Source organism: Oryx dammah, unplaced genomic scaffold (assembly GCF_014754425.2).
Source record: "Oryx dammah isolate SB20612 unplaced genomic scaffold, SCBI_Odam_1.1 HiC_scaffold_10, whole genome shotgun sequence".
In the NCBI taxonomy this organism is placed as follows: domain Eukaryota; kingdom Metazoa; phylum Chordata; class Mammalia; order Artiodactyla; family Bovidae; genus Oryx; species Oryx dammah.
In genome coordinates, this window is record NW_024070194.1 from 9,408,135 (window position 1) to 9,435,672 (window position 27,538).

At 43.7% G+C, this 27,538-nt stretch overlaps 1 protein-coding gene and 1 pseudogene across 1 annotated transcript in view; both read right to left on the bottom strand.

Annotated features, from left to right (window-relative positions):
• Nucleotides 1-867: 867 nt before the first annotated feature.
• On the bottom strand, nucleotides 868-26,997 carry LOC120869431 (annotated as a pseudogene).
• LOC120869432 (trophoblast Kunitz domain protein 1-like) overlaps nucleotides 26,951-27,538 on the bottom strand; it is a 45,699-nt gene continuing 45,111 nt past the window's right edge. Inside the window, 1 exon segment of the mRNA XM_040248748.1 lies at nucleotides 26,951-26,970. Coding sequence (XP_040104682.1) covers nucleotides 26,951-26,970 — 20 coding nt within the window.

Consider the following 27,538-nt stretch of genomic DNA (forward strand, 5'->3'; position numbering starts at 1 on the left):
AACTGTTGACATATCCTCATGTTACTGAGGAGGGACCTGAGCTATAAAGAAATAAAGCAATTAGCTTAGATCATAGCTTGTAGAAGGATTTGGGCCCAGCGATCTGACTTAGAGTCTGTGCACATGCACTCTGCTGCACTGCAAGCTGTAAATTAGAGCACACACACGCCACACCCACAAGCCCTTCACTCACTCTTGTTTATTACTTGTAGTTACAAACATAGAGCGCTGCTGAGAATGGCGGGAGCTCTCAGTACCAAGCTGGCTAAGTACACACGTGCATCGGAGTAGGTTACTCACAAAACAAGCCACTGTGAGTCGAGGGTCGACTCCCTTCTGAGACATTTCACGTGCATGATTTCATTAAGCATCATGTCAATCCTACAACATCTGGGATTCTCACCCTTTGTGTCGAGCAGAAAGCAGAGGCTCAGAGGTAAAGCCACTTGCTAAAGACACACAACCTGTTGATGGTAAAACAAGGATTCGTATTCAGGAGGTGCTCCAGCCCTGCCCCTCTTTCTGAGTCAATCTCTGCATCTGAGACCAGGGAGTAGCTGAGACTCTCCCCCAAAAGAAACTCCTCTTTCCTCTCTTCTCATCTCTCATCAGTCTGTCTTTCTCTCCCAATACCCTCCTCTCCTGATCCTCCTCACTCTTGCCCTAATTACAGGCCCCCCGGGTCCACAAGCCTTCTGATGGGCCAGTTCTCACTCCAGCTCCCCTCTCCCTGTTCATGGATGTCTGGTCTCTAGTTAGAAACCTCCCTGGCCCCTGCAGGCCTCTTTGGAGAAATTGAAGAACAGGAACAAACAGTCGCTGTGAACTGGATGAAGACAAGCAACCCCAACCCTCTGGGACCCCAGGTCATACTCTGCTTCCGTTCCTCAGTATCTCCATCTGAATAATGAGAACCTTCGAATCCTTGGTATCAAAGGTCACATGTTCAAATGGATGGATGCACCTGGGGCAGACAGAAGATGTTTAGATACTTGAGATGCTGTGCCGTCAGAGAGGTATGTTCATATCCGAGTAATGGCTGATTACTTTCCGCTACATGATAAACGAGCACCTGACTTTTTGAACCATGTAGTATATTTTTCCAGATTATATTGAAGATTAAAAGGGAGTGTAATCACAGGATGCACATTTGGCTAAAATATATTAATCATTAACTGCAGAGTTCATTTTACAATTTTAGGAATTTATAAGATTTCACAGTGGGACATCTCATTAAAAAAATTTCTATCGATGTAAGACAAGTAAACAAACTGGCATCACAGTCCTGGTATTTAGCAAGGACCATGGGTCTCAAATGTGAGTGAGCATCAAAATTCCTTAGTCATTTGGTCAAACACAGATCTGAGATCCTCATCCTCAGAGTTTCAATTCAGTAGGTCAGGTTGGGACCTGACTAGCTGCACCAACAAGGTTCTCAAGGTGCTGAGGGTGCTGCTCAAGGGACCACACTTTGAAAACCATGAACTAAGGCAACCCTCTTCTCAGGAAGGGAGGATTCTCTCAGTTTCCATAATCTCCAACATTCCTTATTGTCCACCTGCCTCCATACTCACTCCGAACTTCCATTTACATTACTCACCTGTCCTGGAGGGAATTTAAAATTGTGACCTGAGATGTGGGCCCACAGTAAATGTTGCCAAAAAAGATACCTTGCCCTTCTTTAACAATCTTATCAATTAAGTATCATTATTCCTTTTTTAGAGATGAAGATACTGAACCTCAGCTATGGAAAAGCGACTTTCTGGAAGACAAACAGATGAAAATCAGGAGGAAGATACTTGCCTGTTTTTCACGTGTTTTCAGGTATTTCAATTTCAACAATACACAAATGAACACAACCCATGCATATCTATTTGATATTACACAGATGATGCATCAAAGGTTGGACATAACTTCATGAGTGTCACATCACATTTACGAGAGTAAGAGGTGGTCCCAGCCTCTCTGGCAGCATTCGGGCAGCCACATTCCCAAGGCTCTCGAAGTGCTGATGGGTGGAGGATGGAGGTGAGGATGCAGTGAGGAAGATGATTACAGCAGAATCAGGAATTCACATCCCAGGCTCTACTTTCACTGCTTCACGAGGAGCTTTTCTCCTGCACTGTTTCCATCCTTAAATATTTGTGGACTATCCTATGTACCTGGAACTGTGCAAAGTTCTATAGATAAAAGGAAGTCCTGCTCTCATGGTGCTTAGAGCCAACTGGATGAGGCAGGAACAAAGCAAGTAGTCATATGAGAGAGAGGATAGAGGCAGATTTCTGCTGAGGAAGGTAGGGTTGAGAAGCAAGAGGGAAAGGCTGAATATTAAACGGCCAGAGCTCAGCCCTGACTGAGTCCTCCTTGGACTTCAGCTTTTCAGGGGAGCCCAGTTCTCATGGCCTCTGTAAAAGGAAAGGAACTTGATGATTGAATCTTGGAAGCCCCAGACCCGGACGCTATGTACCTGGACAGGACCTAAGCCATCCTGGAAATGAGCAACCACAGTGCTCTCAGTATCACAATGACAACCAAAAAGGAAGTGAATTTTCGAGCTGAGGAGGGGTCGAACTATAGACCTGCTCTGTGGCATGGCAGACTTACTCTTCCCATGCAAGAAGGGAGAATGAGTAAACTCAGATTATCAGGACGGTGCTTCTAGGGCTGATCTTTTGCCAAGTTGGCACCTGGAGGACATGCTCAGCACATGGTTTCCAAGGGCACTGCAGCCACTTCTTCCAGGAGGTAGCAAGGAAAATAGTCACTGTGGGCGATTTTGAGGAGTGTGAACCCTCGTGAGCTCCACCTCTTTCCCAGCCCTTTCCTTCTCCCCATTCTATGCCTGCTATCTTACTCAGGATAGGATAGCACCTGCTCTTAACACAGCCTGGTCCCCACTGTAATCTTTATTCTTATCATTTTAGCTACCATATACAAAAATATCCCAGAAGCTGGACTTGGCATCGTAACTGTGTCTAATTAGTTTGGCCTTGCAGGGACCTGTGTATGGAGGCTCCAGTCACGTCAGGCCACAGGGCTGTAGGGATGGGAGGATCTCAGTAAAATAGGAAGATGGTCTTCACAGCTGGGTCTAAACGGTCAATACAGAAAATACCAGTTTGTTTGCAATAAAGACTGGTAGGGGTGCATGTGAAAGGCTGTTTCATATCCTGCTTTGTAGGACATTATTATTCATGTTTTTAGGCTTCAGATCGACTGGGTAATATTATAAATAATTTCATATCATTACTGATGTTTTTACACGAATTAGAATGCTGCAACTGATTAGCTGCTAATAGACCAGGAGTAAAAGATACATATTAAGAATATTCTCCATATGTTGATCATGACTGGAGCTGGACATTGGTCCATGAGTTTATAATACTAATATCTGTACATGTATGTAGCTGAAAGCTTCCAGTATAAAAAAGAAAGAGTGAAGGCATTATGACTTAATGGAGGAAGACTTGGAAGAAAATCCCTCACTGTGTTCACATAATGGACACTGGACTTAAGGAATATTGACAGTATATTGATACTTTGACTTATATAAGAAGTATTAATTGGTCTTTTAACCATTCTTGGAAATGAGCTTTAAAACAATTGGCTTTCCTAAGAGATGACAGAACCAAGGGAGTCTTTCATGATGTGAGGGAGGTTACTAGCAAAACCTCAATCTATCCTTAGAATGGAGGTTTGTTGCCTGGGTAACCAACACCTGATTTGATGGTTGAGTACTTTGCTTTTTTAAATTTATACATTTTTTTTATTTGTAGGAAATTGCTTCACAGAATTTTGTTATTCTCTGTGAATCATCAGCATGAGTCAGTGATAGATACAGGTTTTAATTCCCACCTTCTGCTTTTCCCTGACCCCAAACCTCACGGAGAGTTGAGAGTTTTAAGGGTAAATACATCACAAATGCCTAAAGATTTAATGAATCCTGATTTGTGATGAAGCTACCACAGAAGTCTCAATAGAGCAAGTTATTCATGTTATTCTAATGAACAGAGATCAATCCAGGCAACAATATGGATACACACTTCATCATGGCTCCCCTGGAAAATACAGCAGCCTGCCCAGCGGCCTCTGTCTCTGCTCATCGCCTCCTAGAGGCCACTCTCCACACTACAGCCACAATGGTCCTGTTTCAAAGCGAATCCTGGCTCCCATGACCATTCCCTCAGTGAACCCCTAGCTTTCTAAGAGTTAAATTCTGATTCTTAAAATTCTACATGACTTGTTCCCAGGCCCTCTCTGTCTCATCCCGTCCACTCCCCTGCCCCTCAATCCTTTCAGCCTCAGCCACTCTGTTCCTGGTTGCAGCTCTAACACTCAGGCACTTTTTTGCACAGCTCTGTCCAAAACTTCCTTATCACAGAGTATTTCTCTGACCCTTGCCACCCTCCTAATCCCCAAAACTCCTTCTTCACAGCACCCATTGTAGCTGGCATAGGATATTCCCCAGTCTTCATTGTGTGTTTCCCTCCTTAATGTGTATATTATTTTACTGTATTTTGTTTATAGCTGTTTCCTTACTTAAAAAAAAACTATGCTCTCAAATCAGAAAAATCCATTTTGATAAATAATCCTCAAGTAAATAACTCTTATATTTCACACTCATGCCAAGTACATCATCATTGTAGAGAGTCAATAGAGTAATATTCCTATTAGTCTCTATGATGATGAGTCTTATCTATATAATTATGAATGCAACTGTCATCAATATCATTGTAGAAAAATAAAATATAGTCTGATATGTGAGCAAAAGGAAGGGCATTGAGTCTTTACTAAGATCATACCAGCCTGGGAAAAACAGTCTTGGCCCCAAGAGCAAACTCAACAAAGTACTTCATTTCTTGCTCTGCCTACAGTTGCCTCTAAACTGATGACTCTCCACTGACACTCAACTTTCTGATTAATTTCATCACAAAGAAATGATCGTTTTGTGACACATTTGTTTTTTTGCACATGTCATGGAGAAGTAAATGTAGGTAGGTTGACAAGTCTTTCAGATGAAAATGCTTTGGGGGAAAATGGAAACCACTGGCCACAAAGGTGTAAATTCTTTGTCCTCATGACTAGTAATCCTTTCAAAAATCTCTAGAAACATGGTGACCCTGCTCTCATGAAAAAGCTGTAGGTGGGAATATCCCCAGAGACACAGCATGTAGGTGGTAGGATGAGGACAAGACACAATCTGTCACAACCCATTTTATCAAGCCTCTGATTCTGCTAAGAATTCTGAAAATGCAGAAAACTACTGAGGGATTCTGAGTGCTCTGTTCAACATAATATAGTCAACTGTCCATGAGCCTCAACCCAGACAGAAATGGAAGAAAAGTGTAAGTCTGGGTGTTGTCCCTGACACCAAACATGTGGGGTCTTTGCCAACAGCAACCAGTTCCTCCACACCCACTGGACATCCAGGAGTCTGTTCACTTCTGACACTAAATCTGCAGAGGTGACCCAGACCCTATAGGGTGAAGGTCCATCCGTGAACACAGCCCTCCCTTCAAGTTTTGATCACAAGTCCTGGGATCCCTTACATGTGTGACCAACTGGCTCTCAATTCAGAGATTCCTTGACCCAATTCCCATGGTGAACAAGTTATCAGAACCACTCACAGAACTGGGGACCCTTTACTTATGGTCTCCAGTTATTATAAACTATGAAACCTGCAGACAGCAAAAGAGAGGAGAAACATAAGGCAAAGAGGGAATTGCCGAGCATCTACACAATCTCCAGACACTCCTCCCTTACAAACCCTTGATGTTATCAACCCTCTGAAGCTTTCTAAATCCAGTGTTCTTGGGTTTTAATTGATGGTTTGGTGTGTTCAGTTTGATTGAATCTTTGGCCATTATTGGCGGAATTCAGCATTTATTCTCTTCTCCCCAGGGGGACTGATAATTCTAACCCTCTAAACGTCTGATGGCATTTCTGGAGTCCAGCCATACACAGATCCTATCTAAGGTCTTTTCCTTCAGAGATTTCAATGCTTAAAGTAAGACAATAAATTCCAAGAGTTTCCAGCATCCTCGGGCATGAACCAGGATAAGGATCAAACTGGATCTTTTTACTATTCCAAAGTGGAGTTTAGGGAAAAGGAAGAAACCAGGAATAGACAGTCTCAGAGATGAAATTCATGATTTTGTAAAATGAGGTGGGATTTTTTTTAAGCAGAACACATAATGATACTTCTGAGAGTCAAGAAATGTCCTTGGAGTTCAACTGCTCACTTCCCAGAAGAAATCCTCAGAGGGCTGGCAGCATCCAGCACACTCCTCTTCCTGCCCCTTTCATGCACTCCCCTCCTTTCCCTCCAGTCTGTAGAGGACAGGTGAGCTGGGACATACCTCAGACCCAGTTGCTTTTTTCACCCCCCAGAATGCCGGCCAGAAGGGTCCCCAGGAGGACGAGAAGGGCTGCAGAAAGTCAGAGTGTGCTCATGTTTTTGGCCTTTAAGAATAACATTTATGGAGAGAAGGGTGCTGATAGATATGTTTACACCCCAGCTGATGGGTAAGAATAAACGCAAAAAAGGGAGTGTGGAAATGGAGGATTTGGGGTCAGCCGTGTGCAATGTGTAATCTCATCACCTTCCATTGTCCTGCTTCTGCCTATATGTGTGTGTCTTCTCAGTAACTCAGTCTGATCTGACTCTTTGAGATCCCATGGACTGTAGACCGCCAGGTTCCTCTGTCCTGCTTCTGTCTGCTTTGGCGAGGATGCCCAGGAAGTATGATTCTAAACTTGACTCTGTCTGTGGTCTTGTGAGAAAACAGAATGTGATTCTCCGTGTGGAATTTTGTCCAGGATGGTCACTCAAGGGGCATTCCAGCACCTAGAGCACTGCATGGCACATGATGGATGGTCCATGAGTGGATGAGAGCTGATCAAAGACTGCTAGGTGACCAGCAGGGTGTTACCCAGGTCCTTCTTTACATCCTCATGAGGAGACTTCATATACACCTGTAAGTGCTCCCCCTCTCACATTAGCTCCACCTACTCCAGAAGACAGGTGTGACCCAGGTAAGCTTCCTGCAGCCCTTGTGGCAGCATCTCTACTGGAACACACAAGCTGTTTACCTGGCACTGGTCCAAAGAGTTCTTGAGCTGGGAAGAGCAGCTCCATCTGGGGCACAAACTCCGATATTCTGGGTAGACATAAAGAGAAGGGAGTGGGCAGAAGGGAAATAGAGATATAAACACATCTCCACAGCATGACCACCCACTACCCCTCACCTGGTTTCACCAAGAGGAGAGCTACCTGCCAGAGTGGGCCTCAGGGATTAGAGTGGATCTCAGGGACGTTGCAAGATTACCTATCACCAATACACCCCCTCCTCAACTCTGGACTCTCCTCTAGTGGTTTTTGAAACAGAAGAGTTCAGTTTGAGTCTCAGTTCTGCCATTTCCTAACTATGTGATCTGGAGCTGGAAATTACCCTCTTCTTCACTTGTGACATGATATCGTGTTGCTCATATCCTGGGGCTTCTCTGAATCATTAGAGGCCACAGACATATATTCTTCTCCCTGCAAAGTCAAAATCCTTTGAAATAATTGTGATCAGTAATTATGATAACTAACCCTTTACTTTTCCAACAAAGGTCCATCTAGTCAAGGCCATGGTTTTTTCCAGTGGTCGTGTATGGATGTGAGAGTTGGACTGTGAAGAAAGCTGAGTCCCGAAGAATTGATGCTTTTGAACTGTGGTGTTGGAGAAGACTCTTGAGGGTCCCTTGGACTGCAAGGAGATCCAACCAGTCCATTCTGAAGGAGATCAGCCCTGGGATTTCTTTGGAAGGAAAGATGCTAAAGCTGAAACTCCAGTACTTTGGCCACCTCATGCAAAGAGTTGACTCATTGGAAAAGACTCTGATGCTTGGAGGGATTGGGAGCAGAAGGAGAAGGGGACAATAGAGGATGAGATGGCTGGATGGCATCACTGACTTGATGGATATGAGTCTGAGTGAACTCCAGGAGTTGGTGATGGACAGGGAGGCCTGGCGTGCTGCGATTCATGGGGTCGTAAAGAGTCGGACATGACTGAGCAACTGAACTGAACTGAACTGAACTGAACGCTTAACTAAGTTATGGCTTTATGGTGGTCATAGAAAACACCCTCTTCCAACAACACGAGAGAAGACTCTACACATGGACATCATCAGATGGTCAATACTGAAATCAGATTGATTACATAATTTGCAGCCGAAGATTGAGAAACTCTATACATTGAGCAAAAACAAGACTGGGAGCCGACTGTGGCTCAGATCATGAACTCCTCGTTGCCAAATTCAGACTTAAATTGAAGAAAGTAGGCAAAAGCACTAGACCATTCAGGTATATTCTAAATCAAAGTCCTTATGATTATACAGTGGAAGTGACAAATAGATTCAAAGGATTAGATCTGGTAGACAGAGTGCCTGAAGAACTATTGTACAGGACGCAGTGATCAAGATCATCCCCAAGAGCAAGAAATGCAAAAAGGCAAAATAGTTGTCTGAGGAGGCCTTACAAATAGCTGAGAAAAGAAGACAAGTGAAAGGCAATGGAGAAAACGAAGGATATACCCATTTTAATGCAAAGTTCTAAAGAATAACAAGGAGAGATAAGAAAGCCTTCCTCAGTGATCAATGCAAAGAAATAGAGGAAAACAACAGAATGGGAAAGACTAGAGATCTCTTCAAGAAAGTTAGAAATATCAAGGGGACATTTCATGCAAAGATGGGCACAGTAAAGAACAGAAATGGTATGGATCTAACAGAAGCAGAAGATATTAAGAAAAGGTGTCAAGAATATACAGAAGAACTGGACAAAATAGATCTTCATGAAACAGATAACCACAATGGTGTGATCACTCACCTAGAGCAGACATCCTGGAATGCTAAGTCAAGTGGGCCTTAGGAAGCATCACTACGAACAAAGCTAGTAGACAAGATGGAACTCCAGTTGAGCTATTTCAAACCCTAAAAGATGATGCTGTGAAAGTGCTGCCCTCAATATGCCAAAAATTTGAAAAACTCAGCAGTGGTCACAGGGCTGCAAAAGGTCAGTTTTCATTCCAATCCCAAAGAAAGGCAATGCCAAAGAATGTTCAAACTACCACACAATTGCACTCATCTCACACAAGCAAAGTAAGGCTCAAAATTCTGCAAGTCAGGCTTCAACAGTACGTGAACCGTGAACTTGCAGATGTTCATGCTGGAATTATAAAAGGCAGAGGAACCAGAGATCAAATGGTCAACATCCATTGGATTATGAAAAAAGCAATAGAGTTTCAGAAAAACATCTACTTCTTCTTTACTGACTATGCCAAAGCCTTTGACTATGTGGATCACAACAAACTGTGGAAAATTCTTCAAGAGATGGGAGTATCAGAACAACTTACTTGCCTCCTGAGAAATCTGTATGTAGGTTAAGAAGCAAAAGTTAGAACTGGACGTGGAACAACAGACTGGTTCCAAATCAGGAAAGGAATACATAAGGCTGTATACTGTCACCCTGCTTATCTAACATATGCAAAATACATCATGCGAAATGCCAGGCTCTATGAAACACAAGCTGGAATCAAAATTGCCAGGATAAATATCAATAACCTTAGATATGCAGATGACACCATCTTTATGGCAGAAAGCAAAGAAGTCTAAAGGGTCCCTGGCACCAGTCCCATCACTTCATGGCAAATAGATGGGGAAGCAATGGAAATGGTGAGAGACTGTATTTTGGGGGGCTCCAAAATCACTGCAAATGGTGATTGCAGCCATGAAATTAAAAGGCACTTGCTCCTTGGAAGAAAAGCTATGACCAAACTAGATAGCATATTAAAAAGCATAGACATTGCTTTGCCAACAAACTTCTGTCTAGTGAAAGCTATGGTTTTTCCAGTAGTCATGTATGGATGTGAGATTGGGACTATAAAGTATGGCACCGAAGAATTGATGCTTTGAACTGTGGTGTTGTAGAAGAATCTTGAGAGTTCCTTGGACTGCAAGGAGATCAGACCAGTCAATCCTAAAGGAAATCAGTCCTGACTATTCATTGGAAGAACTGATGCTGAAGCTGAAACTCCAATACTTTGGACACCTGATGCAAAGAACTGATTCCTTGGATTATACTCTGATGCTAGTAAAGAAAGGTGGAGGAAAATGTGTCGACAGAGGATGAGATGGTTGGATGGCATCACCGACTCAATGTACGAGTTTGAATAAGCTCTGGGAGTTGGGATGGACAGGGAGGCCTGGTGTGCTGCAGTCCATAGGGTCACAAAACGTCAGAAATGACTGAGCAACTGAACTGAACTGAACACCTAACAACATTGTTGAGAGAGTCAAATAAACACAAGGAGGAGTGGGGAAAGGGCTGGACCAAGGTGAGATCAATCACTGAAGCATGAGGGCTTTTGGCTACCTCTGATGAAGGAGACCTATTAGGAACTGAGACGGTGATTCCAATCTGGCACTGGGGCAGTTTCACCGAGTGTGTCTAGAAGATGACACTAATAAGGTCCTTTCTTTACTCCAGTTGACAGTTCATTTAAGAGCAGTCAGGAACAGAGGAAAATAAAACTCTCTGCTTCTAGACAATTTTCCTTAGTCTATGGTATTCAAAGCACTTTAGCATTGAAATCATCATGGTTCTCGAAGTACCCAAATCTGGGCATTTTTAATGTCTATATCACCTTTCTCTTTTTGCTAAAAAAGAACCTGTATTTCAGGGACATAAACTGACTTGCCCAAGATCACAAAACACAGTGAGTTACTGAAGCCAAACTCTTTTCTTTAATATCAAGTCAGGACAGGTCATAGTGGGGAGTTCTGACAAAACTGGAGCAGGGAATGGCATACCACCCCAGTATATTTGCCATGAGGATCTCATGAACTGTATTAAAGGGTGAAAAGATATGACCCTGAAAGATGAGTCCCCCAGGTCAGAAGCTGTCCAATACACTACTGGGGAAGAGCAGGGAAGAACTACTAATAGCCTCAGAAGAATGACACGGCTGGACCTAATCAGAAATGATGCTCAGTTGTGGATGTGTCTGGTGATGAAAGTTAAATAAGATGCTGCAAAGAACAGTATTGCATAGGAACCTAGAATGTTGTGTCCATAATTCGAGGTAAATTGGATGTGGTCAAACAGGATGGTAACAATAGACATCAACATCTTAGGAATCAGTGAACTGAAATGGGCAGGAATGGCAAATTTCATTCAGATGACCATTTATCTACTATGGTAGGTAAGGAACCTATAGAAAAAATGGAGTAACCCTCATAATCAACAAAACATTCTGAATTGCAGTACTTGGGTGCAACCTCAAAAATGACAGCATGTACTCAGCTCATCTCCAAGGCAAGCCAGTCAACATAACAGTAATTCAAGTTTATTCCCCTACTACTGATGCTGAAGAAGCTGATGTTGATCATTTCTCTGAAAACCTAGAAGACCTCCTATAACTAATACCAGAAAAAAAAAGTGGTCTACTCATCATTGAGGATTGGAATGCAAAAGTAAGAAATCAAGAGATACCTGGAGTAACAGGCAAGTTTGGCCTTGGAGAACAATACAAAGCAAGGCAAAGATACACTGAATTCTACCAAGAATGCACTGGTCATAGCAAATACCCTTTATCCACAATACAAGTTCACACATGGACCTCAACAAATGGTCAATACCAAAATTATTTTGGTTGAATTCTTTGTAGCTGGAGATAGAGAAGCTGTGTATAGTCAGCAAAAAGAATACCAATACCAGGAGCTACTCTGGCTCAGATCATCAGGTCTCATAGCAAATATAAGGCTTAAACTAAAGAAAGCAGGGAAACTACTAGGCAAATGAGATAGGACTTAAATCAAATGCACTGTAAATATGTAATAGAGGTGAAAGTGAAAGTGAAAGTGAAGTCGTGTCCGACTCTTTGTGACCCGTGGACTGTAGCCCACCAAGCTCCTCTGTCCATGGGATTCTCCAGGCAAGAATACTGGAGTGGGGTGCCATTTCCTTCTCCAGGGGATCTTCCCAACCCAGGGATCGAACCCAGGTCTCCCACATTGCAGGCAGACGCTTTAACCTCTGCACCACCAGGGAAGAGGGATCAGGACTTGTAAACAGTGTGCCTGAAGGCCTATGGATGGAGGCTGATAATATTGTACAGCAGGCAGCAAACAAAACAACTCCAAAGAAAAAGGAAAGCCAGAGGGCAGAGTAGAGTATTTAAGTGGTCCCTGGCTGGAAACATTAACAATTACAAACCTTATCTTTATTTTATACTGAAGAAAACAAAGCTCAGAGATGTCGAGAATTTGCCCAAGATTAGAAAGATGTGAAAAAACAGCACCAACACCCTGTCTGTTCTCATTTATTCAAATACTACTACCTGTTGTGGTCTCCATGCCAAACTTTACTAATCTGTGGTTAAACAGATACTGTCCATTTCCAAAGTTGCCTCCATTCTAAATCTTCCCAGATGCAGAGCAGGAACGCATCATCAAAGTCCCTCTGCTTGGGAGAGTGAGGACCTGCCATGTTAGGCAATGAATAAAGCAGCTATGAATAAAGCCAATGAATAAAGCCATCTCTATGCTTCCATTTCCTCCCTTGAAAGATTCTTAGCATGATTAATAGAAACATGTAGGCAAAATGCTAACACAGAGCCAGGGATAATAAACGGGAGCTGTACTTTTTTAACTGAAGTAAGAAGCTCCCTCCCTATGTGTGGGAATCAGATTTCTGATAAAAGTATGCAATTGAGTCTCCTACCCATTCCCCTTCTGAGATTCAGGAGGAAACCTGTCCCTGTGTTTGAATGAAATTAGAAGGAAAGAGGAAAAGTTGTCATCTTGGTATGTGCATCTCCCAGTATTCTGTGTAATTTGTGTTACTATTAAGAAGTCATTGATGATATAATGGGTTTGCTTCCTATGCCTGATAGGACACAGTTTGTGGAAAGGGAAAGGGGAGGGACCCACTGTCTGAAGAACAGAGAAGGACCACCAATTCCCTGGACTCCATTGGTTAAGGTTTGTAATTACAAACAACAGACTCCACTCCAGTCAGTTTAATTTTGAATATATATTTATTGAAATATAATCTATAGTGTTTGAAGCTACAGAAATAAATATTGCAACATCATTGTGCAGTTAAGGATCTTTCTTAAAACAAACTGTTCTCCCATTACTGTTGATGAGAACTGGATGCTGGAAATTGCACCATGGACACCCACAAGGAGAGTAGAGGTGTTGGGAAGGGTGATAAAGGTGAGGATGCTGTGAGGATGGGGGTAAAACAAAACCCTTGTGTTACACCACAGCCTTGTAGTTAACCTGGTCATGAGGAATGTGCTCCTACATTCCTTCCTTCCATCCTCAAATAATTACGAACTGTCTCATTGTTTTCAGGAGCTCTTTGAGGTGGTAGGGGTAACAGGAAGGCAAGCTCTCATGGTGCTGAGAGCCAGCTGGATGAGACAGAATCAGACATGCTGGCCAACAGAGGAAAGGAAACAGGCAGGCTCTGCTGAGGAGGGTAGCAGAGAGAAGGACTGCGAGGAGACGGAAGAGGTTCAGATGCAGCCACAGCCCAGCCCTGAAAGACTCCTCCTCAGACTTCAGTTTCCAGAAACCACTCTCTGCATGTCCTCTGTGAAAAGAAAGGAACTTTCTGAGTGCCATCATTGTAGCCCCAGACCTGGACACCCATCATCTTGACAGAGCCTACGTTTTCCAAAAACTATGGAACTGTTATCCCCATGACTCGAACGGCCACAACAAGAAAGAAGTGAGTTTTCCAAGCCTAGATGTGGTGCTCAGGAGTCTTGCAGACCTACCCTGGAGACTTCCCTAGTGGCTCAGAGGGTAAAGTGTCTGCCTGCAATGCGGGAGACCTGGGTTTGATCCCTGAGTTGGGAAGATCCCCTGGAGAAGGAAATGGCAACCCACTCCAGTACTCATGCCTGGAAAATCCCATGGGCAGAGAAGCCTGGTAGGCTACAGTTCTTCGAGTCGAACAGAGTTGGACATGACTGAGTGACTTCACTTTCACTTTCACCCTGGAGGGTGGCTGATCAGTGTTCCATTTGAGAAAGGGAGCATGCGATCAGGTTCAGATGATCACAGAGGCACCTGGGGTTGGCTTTCTGATATTCTCTCCTGAAAGAACTCGCTCAGTGTGTGGTTTCACGGGACAGTGCAGCCTCTCCTCCTGGCAGCAGTGATGAGGAAGACACTGTGCAGGGTGAATGGTGTGTGGCCCCGTGAGCTCCACCTCTTTCCCCAGACCTTCCCCTCCTCCTGTGCCTGGCCCCTATCTTACCACAGGGACCTTGCTTCTTGAGAGCAGGTCTTTGAAAACAACGTTTCAAAGTTGTTTTTATTACCTTTGCAGCCACAATACATAAACTGCTCACAGAGTCTGGTTGGGTGTTGTAGACATACCTGGTCATCATGGCATTGCAGCCACCTGTTAATTTAGGCTCCAGGCAGAAGTCAGGCTTAGAAGCTGCTATAAGAGAGGGGCAATGCCTCAGTTATGAGGATGGTCATCAGAGCTCCGTACAAGGACAGCAATGAGAACCACCAGTTTGCAATAGAGAATGTTAGGATGGTGCTGCTACTGCTGCTGCTAAGTTGCTTCAGTTGTGTCCGACTCTATGCGACCCCATAGATGGAAGCCCACAAGGCTCCCCTCTCCCTGGGATTCTCCAGGCAAGAACACTGAAGTGGGTTGCCATTTCCTTCTCCAATGTGTGAAAGTAAAGACGCTCAGTCATGTCCGACTCTTCACGACGCCATGGACTGCAGCCTACCAGGCTCCTCCGTCCATGGGATTTTCCAGGCAAGAATACTGGAGTGGGGTGCCATTGCCTTCTAGAGTTACACTATTAAAATCATTGATCATATATCAAACTATACATTTGATCAACTGCTTCAAGTCTAGTCATCATTTCCATTGAAATTTCAGTCATATACTTGGTAATACAAGAAATAATAATCTTGTGAAACAAGCAAAATACAAATGGTATAGTTAATAACATTAGTGGAATTAAAAGTAAATATTTTAGCTGTGAGCCTCCCACACCAGTTTTTTTTTTTTTTTTAAGATTGTCAAGACTAGGGAATGGGTTAGGATGGTGGAGGATGGTCAAATTGATAAGACCATTTGAAAACCTCCTTTCTGAGACAGAATTATGGATGTTTCTAGGAGTGACATGATACAGTAATCATGTGCAAATGTATATCTCCTCATGAAGTCTTTTAAGAAAGATTGGTATGATGCCTTTGAATAGCCTTAAAACTTCTGTAAGACTTCTGAAGCCGTCCAGAGGTTAAGAATCACCCTCTGTTGAAATAGTCAGAGGTTCAGTCCCTTGTCAGGGAAATGCACTCCCAAATGCTGTAGACACTAAGGCGGCGGGGCATAAATTCTTTATATTCATGACTGGTACTCTGTTCAAAGAATGCGCATTTTTCCCCTCTTCAGATGAGGAAACTGCAGATAACTTTCCCCAGGAAACAGAGCACGTGTGTGGCAGAGTCAGGACAAGTTGCTATGATGTCTCAACACATCTGATACAATGCCTGATTCTACCAGGAATTCAGAAAATACAGTTTACTTGCAAGTGTTTCTGGAGCCAGGGTCCTACTTTCATTACTATCTTGTACCTAAGGTAACCTAAGCCCCCAAATCACAGGGCAGAGTGAGCCTGGGTTTATCCTAACACAAATATGTGGTGTCTCTACCAACATCAATCAATTCCCCAGACACCCACTGAGCGTCCCCACTCAATTGACTTCTGATATGAAATCCATGCAGTTAGTGCAGATTGCACAGGTTGAGTGCTCAAGACTCTCTTCACTTTAGTGCCAGCCACGTGGTCCCCACTTACTTTTGCTTGTGACCAAATGGCTAAAATGGGGAGGTCCATGACCTCACCTCCATGTTCAGTAACTGAAGGTTACTGATGATCAAACTGAAGAAAGCAATGTACTTACTGTTCTCATTTCCACAGATGGATATGCATAAAAAATTGACAAACAGTGAAATGGAGAAGATGTACAGGGCAAAGGGGGGATGGAGCTGTGTGGAGCCTCTGTTCCCTAGTGAGCACAGCACCCTCACAATCATATTCACCACCCAGGAAACTCTCTGAACACAAATATTTCTGTACTGTTGAGGTTTCAAGAAATAGCCTTATTGAATCTTTGACCATTGGTGATGGATTTGAATCTCAGTGCCCTTCCCTCTTCCCTGAGATGCAGAAACTACATACCTTTATTGTCCTCATTGAGTGTTGAGTATTGAGGAATGAGCGTTGGGAATTCCTCTGCTAAGTCACTTCAGTCGTGTCCGACTCTGTGTGACCCCATAGACAGCAGCCCATCAGGCTCCCCCGTCCCTGGGATTCTCCAGGCAAGACCACTGGCGTGGGTTACCATTTCCTTCTCCAATGCATGAAAGTGAAAAGTGAACGTGAAGCTCAGTCTTGTCTGACTCTTCGCGACCCCACAGACTGTAACCCACCAGGCTCTTCCGTCCATGGGATTTTCCAGGCAAGGGTACTGGAGTGGGGTGCCATCGTCTTCTCCGGGGAATTCCTCTACTGTATGGTTATCAAGTTGTGCTCCGGAAATCATCACCTGACCTGTGGAAGAATAAACTTCAAGAGTTTCAGGAGGCCAACTTCATGAAACAGGAAAAGAATCAAGCATGAATAAGAAAATAGCAGCCAAAAGACAACAAGGGAAAGAGCCTGGAGACTTCGTAATATTGTATCAGCCTTGGCCATACAAGGGCTGTGTTTCTTTGCTTTCCCTGCCGTTGCCCTCCTCCGTTGGCTTGACATCTTTTCATTACCTTTAATAATGCACGAATAAATATTATTTGATAAAGAAATAGTTTTACCTGGCCACAGCAACTAGGTAGAGAATTTTTCTTCAGATTAACACATTGTGGTGCCAAATGGACAAATCTGGTCGTGACGTGTGAACAAACTCTTCCTAGTTATAACTCGTCATCTATCTGAAGAACTCATGTAGCATGTCTCCCCTGGTCAGATGAGGAAACATCGAATGACTTGCCCCAGGACACAAGCATGTGGGTGGCCTGGCCAGAACAAGATACTGTCATGTCATCACTCACTTGATACGTTATTGATTCTGACAGGAACTCCAAAAAACAGATAACTGGTAAGAGTTTCTGGGTACAGTGCTCTGCTTTTAATACTTACCTCTCCTCAAGCCACACCTGAGCCCTCACATCAGAGGGTGAGTTGGATCTTTATATGACCTCAAATAGGTGTTTTCTCCACAGCACCATCCAATCCCCAACATCCAACTGTCGATTGATTTCTGATACCATATCTGTGGAGTTAGTGCTGAAACCACAGGTAGAGGTATCAAGACTGCCCTGACTTCAGATGTCAGCCATGTGGGCTCCAGTTACCACGCTTCTGACCAAGTGACTGAAAGTCGAACTTTCCATGACCTCAACTCCACACTCAAACTCAGTTGAACCAGCGACCAATCTCAGGAGAACTCTTACTCACTTTCCTCACATTAATGTACAGGATAAAATGAGAAATAGCTAAATGAAGGGGATGTTTAGGGCAAAGGGGGAGTAGATGTGAGCAGAGCCTCCATGCCCTGGTGAGCCCAGCACCCTCACCTCACTGCCATTTTTCCCCAACTCAAAAGCTCTCTGAGCCAATATTTATGGATTTGTATTGAGGTTTCACTCAATAAACATATATATTGACTCATCAGCCAGTGGTGACTGATCTCAGTCTCAGTGGCCTCCTTTCTCCCCATAGGTGCAGAATGTTTTAACCTTTCAGGACTTTATCTATGATTTCAGCCAATCCTTGTGTTATACCAGATTCCTTTCTGACAGTCTTGGTACCTATAAAAGACAAAGATTTCAAACTTTTCAGGAATGTTGAACAATGCACCAGGACAAGTTTCAAATATGGTTAATAAAACAATAGTCAAAAGTGGATAAAGGAAAAAGCCTGGAGAATTTGCTAATATTGTACCAGCCTTGGTCCCACAAGCCAACCACGTAAGGATTGGGTTTCATGCTTTCCTGGCAGTTGTGCTTCTCAGTGGTCCAGGTCTGTGTGATTAATTTTTAAATAGAGGGATAATCATTATTTGACAGATAAATGTTCTTTCTGGCCCCAAGCAAATAGGCAGAGAAATCTTTCAAGAACATATCATGGTGGAAAATGATTATACTTGGCCATGAAATGTGGATAAGCTGTTTATAATTGACTGATAATATGTTCAAAGAACTCATGTACCACTTATCTGCTATTCAGATGGGGACTACAGATGACTTGCCAGAGAACTAATGGCATGGGGATGATAGGGTCCGAACAATATGCTTCCCTGTCATAACCCACTTGATATACTCTCCTATTCTGCCAGGAACTCTGAAAATACCGATAACTCATAAGAGTTCCTGGATGCAGAGTCCCACTCTCATTACTCGCCTGTCCCGTGGCTCATCTGAGCTCCCAAAGCCCAGGGAGAGTGAGTTGGGTTTTCCCGACACCAAATATGTGCTGTCTCTAGCAATAATATCCAGTTCCTCCAAACACCCAATGGGTGTCCAACAGGGTGGTTTAATTCTGACAGGGAATCCAGGGAGTTAGAATAGATTGTGCAAGTGGGGGGCTAAGAATTGTCCCCAGCTCAGATGCCAGCCGTGTTGGCCCAAGTCACTCCTGATTTGACAAAATGACTAAAACTGGGAAGTTCCATTACTCCACTCAATAAATCTGATGACCAAACTCAGGAAGACCACTCACAAAGAGATCACACATTGTTATGAAGGACAAATCTTGGCACAGTGAAGGGAGGGAGATGTGCGGGGAAAGTGGAAATGGAGGTGTGGGGAGCCCCAGAGAACACAGGACCCTCACATCACCATCGTGTGTTACCATGCCAAATGCTCCCTGATGCCCACATTCAGGGATTCTTATTGAGGTTTCACTAAACAGGCATTCTGATTGAATCATTGGCCAGTGGCGCCCATTCTCAATCTCAGTGCCCTCTCCTCTCCCCACTGGTGCAGAAAATTCAAACCTGTAATAACACTGTTGATGATATTTTTAACCACATCTATTACTGAATGCTTCTCAGGTCCCAGTCGATGGCTTGTCTCCACGCCTGTGAAAGACAGTAAATTCCAACAGTTTCAGGAAGCCTGGGACATGAACCAAGCTAAGGATCAAATATGCAAATAAAATAGCAGTCAGCAGTGGACAAGGGAGGGTATAAACATGGATAATAAATCATAGTGAAAAGGGGACATGGGAAAGAGCCTGGAGACTTTCTTAATATTGTCTCAACTTTCGTCCCAGAAGTCACCCTACATGGGACTGTGTTTTTTCCTTTCCCTGCGGCACATTCATCCCAGGTCTTTCTGGTTATTTTTCATGATAGAGGAATGCTCATTATCTGACACATAATTATTCTTTCTTGCCCAAAGTAAGTAGTTAAAGAAATTTTTTTAGATTAACACATCTTGGTGGAAAATGTACAAAATTCAACTTGAAATGTGATTCACCTCCTTATACATATGCCTGGCAATCTGTTCAAAAGCCCATGTAATATGTATCCCCTGTTCTGACAAGAAAATTGCAGATGACTTGCCCCAGGACATGGCAGGTGGGTGGCAGGGCCAGGAGAAGATACTAGCATGTTACAACCCATTTGATATACTCCCTGATTCTCCTAGGAACTCTGAAAATACAGATAACTGAGAACAGTTTCTGGTTTCAATGTGTACTTTCATTACTCCCCCTTTTTGGAGCATTGCGTGAGCCCCAGATCACAGGGGAAAGTGATTCTGGATTTATCCCTGACACCAAATATGTGGTGTCTTGACCAAGAGCAACCAATTTCCCAAACACCCACTGGGTGTCCAACAAGTCCTTTTATTTCTGATGGGAATAGATGGAGTTACTGCAGATTCTGCATGTTGAGGGCTCAAGACTGTCCTCAGTTCGGATGCCAGCCATGAGGTCCCAAGTCAATCATGCTTGTGAGCAAATAATTAAAATGGGGGGCTTACCCCACTTTGGGATCCATGACCCCATCTTCAAATTCAACAATTCACTAGAACCGGTGGCTGACCTTCAGAAAACCATTGCTTACTATTACCAGATTAATATGCAAAATATAACTTGAGGCAGAAAAATGGAAGAGATGTGCCGGCAAAGAAGGAGGGAGATGTGCCCAGGCTTGGGGCCCTAGTGGGCCCAGCACCCTCACATCAGCTTCCTGTATTCACCAACCAACAAGCTCTCTGAGCCCAGTTTTTACGTCTTTCTTTCTTTCTATTTTTAAATTTAAATTTATTTATTTTAATTGGAGGCTAATTACTTTACAAGATACATCTTTCTTTCTAAGTTTCACTAAGCAGGCATATTGGTTGGATTATCAGCCACTGGTGACTGAGCTCACTCTCAGTTCCCTCCCTTCTCCTCAGAGGTGCTGGAATGACAATTGTTGAAAACTGTAAACATTAAATGGGTGCTTGAGATTTCTGGGACTCCAACCACACCTTGAGGTTAAACTTGAATCACCTTTTGTGACTCATCTATTAACATCTAAAGGCAGGAAACTCCAAGTGTTTTGGAGACCTGGGCCATTAACTAAGAGACGTTTCAAATTTGAAGCCTTTTATTACTACACAGGGCTTTCCCGGTGGCTCAGCTGGTAACGAATCTGCCTGCAATGCGAGAGACCTGGGTTCGATCCCTGGGTTGGAAAGATCCCCTGGAGAAGGAAAAGGCTACCACTCCAATATTCTTACCCGGAGAATTCCATGGACTATACAGTTCATGGGGTTCCAAAGAGTTGGACAGGACTTAGAGACTTTCACTTTACTTACTTTTATCACTACACTACAGTGAGTTTCAGGGAAATGGGAGGGAACAGGAATAGAGAGTCTCAGAAATGGGGTCCCAGATCAGGTAGAGTTATGAGACATATATGTATATATATAATTTTAATAAATATCCTCATGAGAGTCATGATGTCAGTGGAGTTAAAAGTTTGCAACTTAAGACTTCCCTTGTAGTTCAATAGAAAAGAATCCACAGCTAATGCAGGGGACATGGGTTCTATCCCTGGTTGGGAAGATTCCACATGCCTTGCGGCAACTAAGAAGGTGAACTGCAACTACTGAGCCCAGATGCCTAGAGCCCCGGCTCTGCAGCAACAGAAGCCACCCCAACAAGATTCCACACACTGCAACCAGAGAGAAGACCCCAGAACTAGAGAATACCCTTGCATAGGGAGAAAGACCAACACTGCCAAAACCAAAGAAACAAACAAAAAACCTATGTGGTGTGACAGGAGAAATCCAGAGAGCACTGGCAACACCCAATTCATACCTGCAACTCTCCCTTCCTTGGACTTCTGTCATTTTCCCAGAAGCTGTAGAGGAGAGATGAGGCTAGACCTATCTTGATCCTGGGTATGGTGTGTATACACTGGGGTGCTGTCCACCAGGATAACCAGGAGGAAGAGAAGGGCTGCAGAGAAGTAGAGCCAGCTCATCTTTGTGGCCTTGAAGAAGGACTCCTGAGGATGCTGGGCATGGACTGAGCTTTTAATATCCTGGCTGAGGGGTGAGATCAGGCGATGAGGAGGGGAATGGGGAAGGGGTGGAGCTGAGTTGGTCCTATTTATTGTATAATCTCCCTTCCTAACCATGCCTCCTGCTTCTGTTTTCAGGGGTCAAATGCCCAGTAAGAGCACTTCTCACTTGAGATACCTGTGGGTCTCATGTAAACACAGATTGTTTTCAGACCGATGGAGTTTGTCCAACATTGACACTCAGGGAGCATCCTTGCACCTAGAACAGTGCCTGGCAACGTGATGGATTATAGTAAGTGGGTGTGAGTAGATCAGAGGACAGATAAGTAAACAGCAGTGTGTTAGTCAAGGCCCTCCAGTTTAGCCTCCTACAGGTGACAACTCAGCTGGACCTCAGTGCCCTGGCCCACGTCACGTACCTCAGATGACATGTGTGACACCTTCCTACAACCACTGCCACACCTTCTCCCGTGGATGGACACTTGTACTTTACCAGGCATTGGTCCAGGCAGGGACTTAGCTGGTGAAGGTGATGTCGTCCTGGGCTCTAACCCTCTTTAGGCGTCAAAAAGGGAGTAAGGGGAGGGGGACGAGGGGAAGCAGGGAGCTGGACCTGTATCCACAGCATGACCCATAGTCATCCCTCATCTGGTTTCAGTAACAGGAGAGCTTTCTTCATGAGTGGGCATCAAGGCACCTTGGAAGATCACTGTAGCCAGCCCCTTCTTCCTCACTGGCAATGGAGCCATAGTTCCTTGGTTTGGGTACCAGCTGTGCATTTTCCTAACTGTGGGACAGAGAATTTAAAACCCTCCAACCACATGTCTCCAGGTGCCACATGAGATCCGTGCTGCCCACATCATGTGGTTGCCACGGAAGCAATGGATACAACAGGCATATATTCCTTCTCCCTAGAAGTCAAATTCTTTGTAGTAGTATTAATAACAGTAATGAGTAATTACTTGAGGTAAAATTTAAATTCTTCATTGTAGCAGGCATTATCCTGGACACATGAAACATATAATTTATCTAATTCTAAAAAATCTTTACAGAATTGGGGAGAAACCATTGATATATCCCATGTAACACAAGAGGTCCCTGAAATAATAAGAAACAAGGTAATTTGCTTAGGTCATAGCTTGTAGAGAGAGGATTTGGACCCAGCAATCTGACTTGGAGTCTATGCACATGCACTCTGCTGCACTGCGAGCTGGAAATTATAGTGCACACGTGTCACACCCACCATCCCTTCACTCACTTTTGTTTATTGACTTGTAGTTACAACCATTGAGCACCATTGAGGAGGGTTTGAGCTCACAGTACCAAGCTCTCTTAGGACAGAAGGGTATCAGGAGTGGGTGACTCACAAAAGAAGCCACTGTGCATGGAGGGTCCCTCTCTCCTGAGACATTCCACGTGCGTGAATTCATTTAGCCTCATGTCAGTTCTACAATATCTGGGATTCTCATACCACGGTGTCAAGCAGAAAGCAGAGGCTCAGAGGAAAAGCCACTTGCTCAGGACACACAACCTGCAGATGGTAAAACAAGGATTCGCATTCAGGAGGCGCTCTGGCCCTGCCCCTCTTCCTGCCTCAACCCCTGCATCTGAGACCACAGAGTAGCTGAGGCTGTCCCTAACAGAAACTGCTCTTTTCTCCCCGCTCCTCACTCATCTTTCTCTCCCAATGTCCTCCTCTCCTGGTCCTCCTTACCCTGGTCCAAATTAGATGCCCCTGGTTCTACAGCCTCCTGATAGGCCAGTTCTCCCTCCAACTCCTCCCTCCCTGCTCATGGAAGTGCGGTTTCTAATTGGAAACCTCCCTGGCCCCTGCAAGCCTCTTTAGAGAAACTGCAGGACAGGAAAAAACAGTCATTGTATAGCAGATAAAGACAAGTAATGCCAACCCTCTGGGACCCCAGGTCATATCTCTGCTTCTGTTCCTCAGTATCTCCATCTGAATAATGGGAATCTTCGATTCCATGGTATCTAAGGCCTCATCTTCAAATGATGGAATGCACCCGGGGCAGAGAGAAGATGTTTAGATATTTGAGATGCTGTGCCGTTGTAGAAATATGTTCATATCCGAGTAATGGGTAATTACTTTCTTGCTTCATGATAAAAAAATCACCTGATTTTTTGAAACCTCTAGTATGTTTTTTCAGATTGTTTTCAAGATTAAAAGGGAGCATAACCAGAGGTTGCACATATGGCCAGAATATCTGCATTGTTAGCTCACAGAGTTCATTTTACAATTTTAGGCACTGATAAGATTTCACAGTGGAGATTTCATATTAAAAAATTTTTATCAATGCAGGACAAGTAAACCAACTTGTTCTGCAATCACAGTCTTGCAGTTTAACAAGAACCATGGGTCTCAAATGTGATTGAGCATCAGAATCCCTTAGCCATTTGGCCAAACACAGATTTGAGATCTTCATCCCCAGAGTTTTGGTTCAGTAGTACAGTGTGGGACCTGAGTAGCTGCATCAACAAGGTTCCCATGGCAATGAGGTTGCTGCTTAAGGGACCACACTTTGAAAACCATGAACCAAGCTAAGGAGAGTGGCTTTCTTCTCAGGAGGAGAGTATTCTCTCCAGTTTCAATCATCCCCACCATTTCTTATGGTCTGCCTGCCTCAACTCCAACTCCAAATACTTCAATGCACATGATACACTTCTCCTGGAGGGCATTTAAAACTGGGACCTGTGAGGTGGGCTCATAGTAAGTGGTGACAAAAGATAGCTTGCTGTTCTTTAACAATCTTATCAATTAATTATATTATTCCTTTTTTACAGATGAAGATACAGAACTACAACTACAGAAATTGACTTGCTGGAACACAAACAGCTGAAAAGCAGGAGGAAGACACTTGCTTGTTTTTCACATGTTCCCAGATATTTCAATTTCACTAATACACAAACATACAAACACCACCCAGGCAAATCTAGTTGATATTAACACATTTTGGACATGACTTCATGAGTGGCACATCATATTCACAAAAATAGGAGGTAGTTCCAGCCTCTCTGGCAGCATCCAGGTGGCCACGTTCCCAAGGCTCTCGAAGTGCTGGTGAGGTGGAGGAAGAAGGTGAGGATGCAGTGAGGAAGACGATTACAGCAAGAATCAGGAATTCACACCTCAGGCTCTACTTTCACTCCAGTCTTGAGGAGCTTTTCTCGTACATTGTTTCCATACTTACTTTAATATTTATGAACTGTATTCTTTGTGCCTGGAGCTGTGCAATATTCTGGGGATAAACAAAAGACTTGCTCTCAGGGTGCTTAGAGGCAACTGGATGAGAGAAAAGTAAAGCAAGTAGTTGAATGGGAGCAGAAAGAGGCAGATTTCTGCTGAGAAAGGTAGTGTTGAAAGGCTGAATATTATACAGAGTGAAGTAAGCCAGAAAGAAAAACACCAATACAGTGTACTAGCGCATATATATGGAATTTAGAAAGATGGTAACGATAACCCTGTATGCGAGACAGCAAAAGAGACACAGATGTATAGAACAGGCTTTTGGACTCTGTGGGAGATGGAGAGGGTGGGATGATTTGGGAGAATGGTATTGAAACATGTATAATATCATATATGAAATGAATCACCAGTCCAGGTTCGATGCAGGATACAGGATGCTTGGGGCTGGTACACTGGGATGACCCAGACAGATGGTACGAAGAGGGAGGAGGGAGGGGGGTTCAGGATGGGGAACATATGTATACCTGTGGTGGATTCATGTTGACGTATGGCAAAACCAATACAATGTTGTAAAGTGATTAACCTCCAATTAAAATAAATAAATTTATATTTTTAAAAAGGTAAAAAAGAGAAAGGCTGAATATTATCACAAGCAGCCAGAGCTCAGCCCTGACTGGATCCTCCTAGTACTTCAGCTTCTCAGGGAACACAGTTCCCATGGCCTCTGCAAAAGGAGAGGAACTTGCTGACTGAATCTCTGAAGCCCCAGACCTGGACACTGTGTGCCTGGACAGGACTTAGTCCTTCCTAGAAATGAGCAACCACAGTGTTCTCAGGATCACAGTGACCACCAGCAGGAAGTGAATTTTTGAAGCCAAGGTGGGGGACTCAGCAGCACGACTGACCTACTCTGTGGGGTGCTGACTTACTCTTCCCATCTAGAAAGAGGAGCATGAGAGTAAGCTCAGATGATCAGGATGGTGCCTCTAGGGCTGACCTTTTGCCAACTGGCTCCTGAAGGACATGCTCAGCCCGTGATTTCAAAGAACACTGCAGCCACTTCTCCCAGGAGGCAGCGAGGGAAATAGTCACTGTGGGTGGTTTTGAGGAACGTGTACCCTCTTGAGCTCCACCTCTTTCCCCAGACCTTCCCCTCTCCCCTGCCCTTCAGGATGTCTTACCCAGGATAGGATACCACCAGCAGGGGTCTTAACACAGGCCAGCCTCTGATGTAATCTATGTTCTTAACATTTTAACTACTGTATACAATGGTCTCCCACAACCTGTACTTGAGTTGTAGAAGTGTCTGGTTATTTCGGTTTTGCAGGGACCCATGTGTGAAGGCTCCAGGCAGACCTCAGCCCGCAGGGCTGTAGCAATGGGAGGATATTGGTAAAATAGAAAAATGGTCAGCACAGCTGGAACTAAAAAGTGAACAGAAAATACCAGCTTGTTTGCAATAGAGAGTGGTAGGGGTGTGGGGGTGTGAATATGAAAAGGCCTTTTCATATCCTGCTCTGTAGGACATTATTATTAATGTTATTAGGCTTCAGATCCACAGAGTAATATTGTGAATAATTACATATCATTACTGAATATTTATGCATGAATGGGCATGTCGTCAATGATTAGCTCCAAATAGGACAAGAATAAAAGATACACATTAAGAATATTCTCCATAGGTTGATCATGACTGGAGCTGGACAATGGTCCGCCAGTTTATAATACTATGATCTGTACATGTGGATAGTTGAACGTTTCCACTATGAAAAACACAGTGAGAAGCCATCATGATTTAATGGAGAAGGGCTTGGAAGAAAACCCCCCACTGTGTTCACTTTGTTTACATCATGGGCACTGGAATAAAAAAGTATTGAGGGAATACTGATACTCTGACTTATATAAGAAGTATTAGTTTGGTCTTCTAACCATTCCTGGAACTGAGCTCCTAAAATGATTGGATTTCCTAAGAAATGGCAGCATCAAGGGTGTCTTTTATAATGTGAGGAAGGTGACCAGCAAAGCCTCAACCTAACCTTAGAAAGGAGGTTGGTTGCCTGGGTAACTAACACGGGATTTGGTGGTTGAGTTTTTTTTAGTTTTGTACTTTATATATTTTTTCATTGTATGATAATTGCTTTACAGAATTTTGCTGGTTCCTGTCAAACATCACAAGAATCAGCCATATAGGTTTTAATTCCCACCTTCGGCTTTTCCCTTGCCCCCAGACCTCAAGGAGTGGCAAGGGTTAGAAGGGTGAATACATCAAAAATGGCTAAAGAGTTAATGAATCCTGAGTTGTGATGAAACCTCTACAGAAGTCTCAACAGAGCAGGATATTCATGTTATTCTAATAAACTGAGATCAATGCAGGCAACAACATGGATACACACTTCATCAGGGCTCACCTGGACAATGTACCAGCCCACCCAGGGGCCTCTGTCTCTGCCCTTCACCCCCGAAAGGCCACTCTCCACACTACAGCTGCAAGGATCCTGTTTCAAAGTGAAGCATACAAGCTCCCAATTCTGAATGTATACACCCGTGGTGGATTCATGTCAATGTATGGCAAAACCAATACAGTATTGTAAAGTAAAATAAAGTAAAAATTAAAAAAAAAAAAAGTGAAGCATATTCCATGGCTCCAGTGACCAGTCCCTCAGCGACCCACTAGCTTTCTGAGAGTCAAATTCTGATTCTTACAATTCTACAAACCTCTTTATGACT